The 9,722-nt window shown below is 44.8% G+C and overlaps 1 protein-coding gene across 1 annotated transcript; it reads right to left on the bottom strand.

Annotated features, from left to right (window-relative positions):
* Positions 1-606: 606 nt before the first annotated feature.
* On the bottom strand, positions 607-6,866 carry LOC127000065 (uncharacterized). Its single transcript, XM_050863483.1, has 3 exons — positions 6,631-6,866; positions 1,054-1,275; positions 607-938 (listed from the first exon to the last, which is right to left on the bottom strand). The coding sequence occupies exons 1-3, from the start codon at positions 6,706-6,708 to the stop codon at positions 708-710; spliced, it is 531 nt and encodes a 176-aa protein (XP_050719440.1). The 5' UTR covers positions 6,709-6,866; the 3' UTR covers positions 607-707.
* Between the last annotated feature and the right edge of the window lie 2,856 nt (positions 6,867-9,722).

The raw sequence follows: 9,722 nt of genomic DNA, 5'->3' as shown, positions 1-9,722 counted from the left end.
GTTCTGAAGTGTTTGTCGCAAAACACCATACATTTTACCGTCATAAATGGCGTGATTTTGCTGGAGGCTTAGTTGACGGATACGTATACTTCAAATGTTCCAGTACTAATCAATACACACAGAGAGTTTAATCTCTTGGTGTTTCGTCTAAATCAGAGGTTCGACAACTCTTCTAGGCAGGTGCTCCCCCGGCTCCCGGATAATTTCCTAACGCCTCTCCCATACCGAAACTCCGACTTCGGGCCAGTTAACAAAATAACGCCTTATACATTATTTTTTCCAATTTCATTACCTATAAAATATACGTGGGCTCCTTTAGCTTGGTAGGGCTAAACGTATGCCTTACAGGTAATAAAATTGTCTTGTTTGTGACTTCGCTATTATCATTACAATTTTTATAAAAAAGAAAAATAAATTAATACGTGTTAATGCCACCCTGACGTCCCCCGACCGTCTCATATTTCCTCCCTGCAACTCCTCCTCAGATCTTTCCACCGCACCTAGGTGGGGGGTATCGCCTACCTGGGGGAGAGAGAGAGAGAGAGAGAGAGAGAGAGAGAGACGACTAAGGAAGGAAAGGAAAGCGTGGGTAATAACTAAATAGGCTCGCCTACAGTCCTTTATTTACGAGTGTTGAAGTTTGTTACAGAATTTTTAATGTTAATTTCCTCCAATCCTCCTTCAAAAATTAAGAAACTCAGTCCGCTTCAGTAGTAGCCGCCACCTTTGCTGCTAGGAAAGACGGCGGTCCCCTGATACGTCACCACGGGGTGGTAGCCGCTGCCATCAGCCCAGTAGTTGACGTTCTGCACCCGACCGTCGGGAAGGTTGACCCAGTAGCCGCCGTGAGCGCTGCCGCGGCCGTCCCCGCTCTCGCTGTGGCCGAAGTTTGTGTTACCCGCTGAGACGCCGTAATCGAAGTTGTAGGGAATTGGTACCTGTAATAATAAAGATGTTACTCATTTAGAGTGACATGCATTGTCAAATATTATACCGAAACTTAATTCAAATACAAGCTTTCTGAAATCAAATTGAAATCACTCTTCAACTCACAGCCACTCCGCCCCCATAACCACCCCCGCCACCGCCGCCACCTCCATGGCCGCCTCCAAAGCCACCACCGCCGCCGCCTCCAAAGCCACCACCGCCGCCACCTCCATGGCCTCCTCCAAAGCCACCACCGCCGCCGCCCCCTCCATAGCCACCACCAGAGCCGCCGCCACTGCCGCCTGGAAGAGCAAAGCAGGCGGCCGCCAGCAGGCAAATTTTAATCACCTGTAGGAAAGAAAATGAGGTTACGATCGCGTTGAAAAATTGATTCCTCCTTGGCTATTCAATGCCATTTACTTTTTGCATTTTCTTCGTTAGAGAGGCACTGCAGCAGCTCTGATACCGGCCACTCACAACAGAGATCATATTGGATGAGCTGCGGTCACCTTCCAATGGTTTACTGCTGCTGCCTCTCTCCAGCGATCCTTTATATCTGCGCCTGTTGTCATTATGCTCTCTCTCTCTCTCTCTCTCTCTCTCTCTCTCTCTCTCTCTCACTCTCTCTCACACACACACACACACACACACACACACACACACACACACACACACACACACACACACACACACACACACACACACACACACACACACAGACACAGAGCAAAGACAGTCAGCTGCAACGTAACATCAATGATGAAGATGATGAAAGTGATGAAGGTTGATATGGTGGTGCTTCAGAATTCCATGACACATGATTACTTCACTCATCCTCTTTGTCTTGTCTCGTCTAGTCTTGTCTTTGTGATTACTCCACTCATCCTCATTGTCTCATTGTTTAAGGACGGCATAAGGAGTGGGGAAGTATCAGCCTGGGGATCATTGCAGTGCCACCAAACACTGAAGACTTTGCAGGTCGATGAAAAGGGACAAACAATGTGACACCTTTCTTGGAGATATATTCTTATCAGAATTATGTATATCGGTAGTTTCATGCACTAGCCACAGCGCTGCATAATTCATATACTAGCAATTGAAATCTCTGTTTAGATCATATTCCTGCAATTATTCTTCCATACAACGAGTAAATCGTTTCGAATATCATCTGCCGTGGCCGAAGACTACCCACATGCTGCCTTGAAAATCACCTATTAACCCGGACTCTAGATTACTTCTCCAAAGAGAGGCTCAAAGATGAGCTCTGTGGGGCAGCATGAGCCGAAACAAGATGGCGCCACTATATACACTTGCCTACTCCAAAACGGGCTGGGCCGACCATCAGGCCAAGCCTAACGGAGCAATAGGTCGCAACCTAAAAATAAATAAAATGGTATTATTAGGTATTATTAGGTATTAGATTTAGATGCCTTGCACTACAACAATATAGATTACATGGATTCTATCATTCGTGACATGTCAAGTGCAGAGGTTATGTTGAATATAAGATAGAGTATTGCTATAAGTTTCCATACTTAATTAATGCCTTGTATTCAGAACAATGTTGGAGTCTCTGAAAATGGAGAAAGGTGTTACTAAGTGTTTTCCTTGTCAGGTAGCTTGTAACTAAATAGCGACCACCATTGATCCCCCTTGAATATTCTAAAATAGATACTTTATGATAATCATAATGTCGCGTGACTGTGATGATATTTGTGTAGGGGAAAAATATAAAGTCAGACAGGAACAATAGAGAAACTCCAGTGGAAAGAATTTTTTTTATTTTTATAATTATAAACATATACAGAGATAGTGTTCACCATATTTGATTCATAGCACGATCGACGGAGAAGCAAGAAGTCACGAGTGCTGCGATTGTCGTAGATGAATGGGCTCAGGAGAGAACTACATGGGGTCAGAGTTAAAATGAGCTTAACAGTGCAAAAAATAATGTCATAAAGAAGGAAATTGCAGGTATGGGGCAACTGCGGAGGCTTGCGTCACTGGGCTCTTTCTCTCCGCCAGAGACAAAGATGCAGATCATGACAGGAGGCGCAGATATAAAGGATCGCTGGAGAGAGGCAGCAGCAGTAAACCATTGGAAGGTGACCGCAGCTCATCCAATATGATCTCTGTTGTGAGTGGCCGGTATCAGAGCTGCTGCAGTGCCTCTCTAACGAAGAAAATGCAAAAAGTAAATGGCATTGAATAGCCAAGGAGGAATCAATTTTTCAACGCGATCGTAACCTCATTTTCTTTCCTACAGGTGATTAAAATTTGCCTGCTGGCGGCCGCCTGCTTTGCTCTTCCAGGCGGCAGTGGCGGCGGTGGTGGCTTTGGAGGAGGCCATGGAGGTGGCGGCGGTGGTGGCTTTGGAGGCGGCGGCGGTGGTGGCTTTGGAGGCGGCCATGGAGGTGGCGGCGGTACCGGGGGTGGTTATGGGGGCGGAGTGGCTGTGAGTTGAAGAGTGATTTCAATTTGATTTCAGAAAGCTTGTATTTGGATTAAGTTTTGGTATAATATATGACAATGCATGTCACTCTAAATGAGTAACATCTTTATTATTACAGGTACCAATTCCCTACAACTTCGATTACGGCGTCTCAGCGGGTAACACAAACTTCGGCCACAGCGAGAGCGGGGACGGCCGCGGCAGCGCTCACGGCGGCTATTGGGTGAACCTTCCCGATGGTCGGGTGCAGAACGTCAACTACTGGGCTGATGGCAGCGGCTACCACCCCGTAGTGACGTATCAGGGGACCGCCGTCTTTCCTAGCAGCAAAGGTGGCGGCTACTACTGAAGCGGACTGAATTTCTCTATTTCCTGAGTTGGACTGTTGGAAATTGACATTAAATACTCTGGGACACAAGCTTCAACTCTCATAAATAAAGAACTGTAGGCAAGGATCTTGTGTTATTTCCAATTCATTTCCTTTCTCACCATAGTCTCTCTCTCTCTCTCTCTCTCTCTCTCTCTCTCTCTCTCTCTCTCTCTCTCTCCTCCGAAACATTTGTTCACATACTGAGTATTTCAGAATATAATGTTGATGGCTTTTAGCTTTTCAGAAAGAAAACTTTATCCTTTGGGGGTGGAGGGATCACCCTTTTCATCTAAGGTTTTCCTCCTATTGATAAAAGAGCAAGATAATATAACACAGAAGATTTATGTTCGTCAATACTGGAACAAAAAAAGGAATGTATGTACCGCTTCCATGGTTCGTGCCTAGCTACGAATCCGCGGGACCGGATTCGAGTCCCGGCCTGGACAGTCGACGTTTAGCTCACTTAATTGTTGACTATCTCTTTCGAGCTGGTCGATGAATGGGGATGTTTGGGGAGGAAACATAGGGAAGGTAAACTGTGGTAACCTAGGTGTCACACTGACCCTAAATCCCGGGTTAAGGCTGATTCACAAACCAGCACGTTTACCACAAATTGAGCAAAGTCACTTATACCATGTCAAGTCATACGCAGCTTTTGGGAGGAGACACGGCAGAGGCGTGGCTTATGCGTGACGCTGCTTGGTGCCAAACTAGAGAATGTAGAAATTGGGATTTAGAGAAAATGAGGAAAGGTGGAATAATTTCACCCAATCACTTCAAGATGTCCCCCCCCCCCCCCCTTACACCCCACACCGCCGTTTGTAGGCATTGAAGTTACAGTCACGCATACCACAATAAAAAGGCATATTTTTTTCGTCAGTGGCTTGCCTGAACGCGCGGTAAAAGTAGCCGAGCATGCACACTACACAATCCTGTGTAGCGTTGCTACGGCGGCGGACCGGGGCCTGAAACCTCATCATCGTCAACATCCAAAGTGCACACCCGGCCTCAACTTAAGTCACCCGTGAACTGCCAGGTATTTGGATTCAAGTGACGTCATCCCGCTGCTCCGCCCCAAACCGCCCCTGGTCGCAGTTTTGAAGGCAGAGTGACTTGACTTGGTATAAGTGACGGGTTTACAGGGTGTGACCGTACCGTACTGCACAGCTACGAGCCGGCAACAGCATGTGTATTCACACTACACCAGCAAGTATACGGCCCGGACCTGCAAGGGACCTACTTACACCATTTGGTAGCAGTACGATTCTGTCCTTCAACCTGGAAATATCACAGGTGTGCTAACCATATTTAAGAATTTTAGTAACAATGACTTAGATGTACTAATACCACTTCTTCTGGAGGAAGAGAAAAAGGAAAAACTCAAAAGGATAAAACAAAAGACTGGGTACACATATCCTCAAAGAAAAGGAAACAGAAGAAAAATGTGGAACACAATATAAAGAACTGCTGTGCGATGAACAAAAATTCCATCAATATTTCTGGCTCAGAGAGAGAGAGAGAGAGAGAGAGAGAGAGAGAGAGAGAGAGAGAGAGAGAGAGAGAGAGAGAGAGGAGCGAGTGAGTTTGAGGCTGATGACATCATTGAGGTGGGAGGAGCATAAGAACCAGCCGGCGAATCAGGGTGAATTGAGGTGCCCCGGCAGAATATTTTCGAAAGGTTGAAAGGTTTTTATCTTTGAGGAATAATACATGGAGTGGCCCTCAGCGGGCCGCTCCTCACTGTGAAGTGAAGCATGGGGGTAGGGGTGGGCGGAGGTTAGCCGGTGAGCGGAGCCAGCAATTCCACCCAAAACGTTGCATTTCTCGCTCCCTGATCGACGGAGTAAATGAGATTTTCTGCCTTATTTCTTCCACATATCATATGTTTTTAGTTATTCAACTGCTGCAGTATTATGCACTAAGGATGTATGTACACACACTAAAAAAAACTATCGTTACAGTGGGGTCCGACGAAGTTCACACTGAACAACCCGGTAATCTCGGCGGGGTTGGTAAGAGTGCGATCACCCCCACCACCTCAGCTCTGCCACGGCCTTCTTATAGAAGAGAGAGAGAGAGAGAGAGAGAGAGAGAGAGAGAGAGAGAGAGAGAGAGAGAGAGAGAGAGAGATTCATAACTTTAATTCACAAAATGAGGGTATCATGTGAAAGAGCCTGTTTATTTCCCTAGGCTAGTCTCATCGTAAATGGAGTTACATAGGTAACCTTAAAATATAGATATCAATAAAATACTTTTGTCACTTCATGATTCATTTAGAGTATGATTAATGGCTTTAATTATAATAAACACACACACACACATACACACACAAAAAAAAAAAAAAAAAACCTGAGGCATCAAATCAATCAATCACAAGCTGCTCCGTGACTCCCAGCTGATCGATGTTGCCATATGAAATTCATTATGCTGTAGCTATTATCTGCTATAATACACCACGTTCTATATTGTTCCGTACGATTATTTTGATGTTTATCATATGAACGTCATTCAGAACTAATATGAATAATGGGAAATAGTAAACTGATATTAAGATTCAACGGACAGCATGCCGCCCCCCCCCCCCCCCCTTCCTCCCCCGGGCTGGCGGCGCGTTCATAATTTGAATGTTGTGAAGAGTAACTTCGAAACCGTTGCAATAAATACATTTCACTATTGAACATTTCTGACTTAGAATGAGTTGATTTCTCATTATAAAGAATGTGACGACCTGTAACGGGAGGTTTGCACTGGCCCTGCATAAAACAACCTACGGTCATACATTGATGCCCCTAATATTTCCCACCTTACGTTCTAATAAAACCTTAAATGCACTGGAATATCAGCAATTATAACAGGGATGGTATAATATTGGAGTACTTACCCTGCTGCTCTGATTAGGTGTTAAATCGTCACTCTTTATGGCTCTAAGGTCTAACCCATTCACGTGCCAGTGATTCATCTTTTGGGAACGATAAAATAGCCACTGTAGGACCAGTGGGTTAATTCCCGCTGCACCGAGGTGCGCAACACCTGCTGGGCATGCTGATGTGAAGTGTAGACTGAAGAAGTTAGAGATTGGTCGCGACACTTCACCGAGAACCGAGAACGTGTGCTCTCCCCGACAGTCAGAGCCAACTAACGGGGCGCGGCTAAGGTGGGCAGGTACCGGTACCAGTACCGGCACTAACGGTACCAGCTAAACGGTACGGTACCGGTACCAGATTGTTCAGTACCGGTACCAGATTGCTCGGATTTATTTATTGGATTTATTGATAATTCTTCATGTCCAATTCTTTTTCTTTTTTTTTAGGATGCTAATAAATATTGTTATTGTTATTAGACTATGATCGAGTACATCCATAATAACTATACATGCTATTTTTTATCGAAAAAATAAATATTCACTTCATTCAGAGAGAGAGAGAGAGAGAGAGAGATTTACATAGATTTACATAGAAAATCAGACCACACAGACCCCATGGTCCAGACTTGGTGGTCTGTCCTTAAACCTAAGTGATTTTACATTAATCAGAAGACTCCAAAACGTTGCATTTCTACTCTAGTTGATATTAAGTTGAAGGAAGTGACGGTCGAGCTTATTTTTGAAGGAGTCAATCGTGTTACACTGGACCACTGACGGTGGAAGCTTATTCCATTCTCGCACTACAACGTTGGTGAAGAAAAATTTGGTGCAGTCTGAATTTACTTGTCTACATCTGAGTTTTACGCCATTGTTCCTCGTGCGCAAAGTGTCATCGATCATAAACAATGTTGATCTGTCTACATTCGTGAAACCATTAAGTATTTTAAAACATTCGATCAGTTTTCCTCGAGGCGACGTTTCTCAAGAGAGATCATGTTATGGGTAGAAAGCGTTTCTTCGTTTGATTTGTTGCGCAAGTAAGGGATCATTTTCGTTTGCCGACGCTTAAAACCTTCTAATTTAGCAATATCCTTTGCATGGTGGGTAGACCAAACTGTACCGCATATTCCAAGTGGGTCTGAATAAAATGTTGTACAGCCGGAGTATTACATCTTTATTCTTGAATACAAAGTTTCTTTTAATTAAGCCCAACATTCTGTTCGCTTTATTTGCTGCATCGATGCATTGCTGTGAGAATTTGAGGTTTGACGCGATTTTGACCCCCAAGTCTTTGACGCATTGAACGCTTTTGAGTTTAACGCCGCGCATTTCGTAATCGAACTTCTTATTCCTCGTTCCAACTTGAAGGACCTGGCACTTGTCTACGTTAAAGGGCATCTCCCATCTATCCGACCAAGCTGAAATTTTGTGCAAATCCTCTTGGAGGCTTTGCCTGTCTTCGTCAGTGAGAACCGAGTTGCCAATCTTTGTGTCGTCTGCAAATTTACTAATGCGGTTATTGAGTCCAACATCCACGTCGTTGATGTAAATAATGAAGAGCAATGGGCCAAGGACCGAGCCCTGAGGGACGCCACTAGTGACAGGCGCCCACTCTGAGTTAAATCCGTCAATCACTACTCTTTGTTGTCTGTTGCTCAACCAACTCGCGATCCATTGGTTTACTTGATCGTCAATACCTATTTGCTTTAATTTGTAAAGTAATTTATGATGCAGGACTTTATCAAACGCTTTCTGGAAATCAAGATAGACTACGTCCAGTGATTTGGTTACGTCATAAACAGTGAAGAGGTCGTTATAAAAGGTTAATAGGTTTGATAGGCAGGATCTTTTGTTTCGGAAGCCATGTTGTGAGTCCCCAATCAATGAGTGGCTTTCAAGGTAATTCACAATTTTGTCTCTAATTATGCCCTCAAGTAGCTTACCTACAACCGAAGTTAGACTAATGGGCCTGTAATTACCTGGTACTTTTTTGTCTCCTTTCTTGAAAATCGGTGTCACGTTAGCCTTTTTCCAATCTGAAGGGACGATGCCTTGTCGCAAGGACATATTGAATACGGTTGTGAGGGAGGAGAGTATTTCGCTCTTTGTTTCTTTCAGCAGAGTTGGATATACTTTGTCAGGTCCAGGACTTTTATTTGTTTTAAGTGAATGGAGAGCTTTAAGGACTTCATCGGTTGTTATTTCAAAATTAGGCAATGCATGCTCGAGATTTACAATAGTACTGGTGTTGGTGGTAGTGAGAGTGTGTACAACAGAAGAAACATCCTAGTTAAGGGCAGAAATAAATGAGAGGAAAAAGTCCACTGTGTGTGTGTGTGTGTGTGTGTGTGTGTGTGTGTGTGTGTGTGTGTGACACACACACACACACACACACACACACACACACACACACACAGAGTGGACTTTTGTCTCTCTCTCTGAATGAAGTGAATATTTATTTTTTCGATAAGAAATAGCATGTATATATGTTATGGATGTACTCGATCATAGTCTAATGACAATAACAATATATATTAGCAACCTAAAAATAGAATCGGACATGAAGAATTATCCAGTATATCCAATAAATAAATCCAATAATAAAACAATGGAGACGGGAGCTACGATGGAAACGAAAAGCAGGACAAAATGGTGGGAGCTTGGGAAGACGGTCAGCGAGGCAGTGACTCAGCAGCCAGCACAACATTCAAGGCTTAAAGCGTCTCCACAGGGCCCCATACCGGTACCGCAAGGCGACTGGCCAGCCGCGCGCCGCTGAGCGTCACCAAGATCCAAACGGTAGAGGAACAAGTGGCGATGGTCAGTGTCGAGTGATCATGAGTCTTCCTGGCACAGAGTACCGGTACCGGGTGCGGCTGAATCGATTCTTCTCGGCACCCGGTACCGGTACCAAGTGCCGAGAAGAATCGATTCAGCCGGCACCCGGTACCGGTACCAAGTGCCGAGAAGAGTCGATTCAGCCGGCACCCGGTACCGGTACCCAGTGCCGGGAAGACTCATGATCACTCGGCACTGACCATTGCCACTATAGTCCGGCAAATCTTAAGTGGCGGCTCTGACGTAGACAGCCCGCTAGACACTGATGCTAT

This window comes from Eriocheir sinensis, chromosome 17 (genome assembly GCF_024679095.1).
Source record: "Eriocheir sinensis breed Jianghai 21 chromosome 17, ASM2467909v1, whole genome shotgun sequence".
NCBI lineage: Eukaryota > Metazoa > Arthropoda > Malacostraca > Decapoda > Varunidae > Eriocheir > Eriocheir sinensis.
The sequence above is the reverse complement of the archived record's forward strand: the minus strand, read 5'-3'. Positions and strand labels throughout refer to the sequence as shown.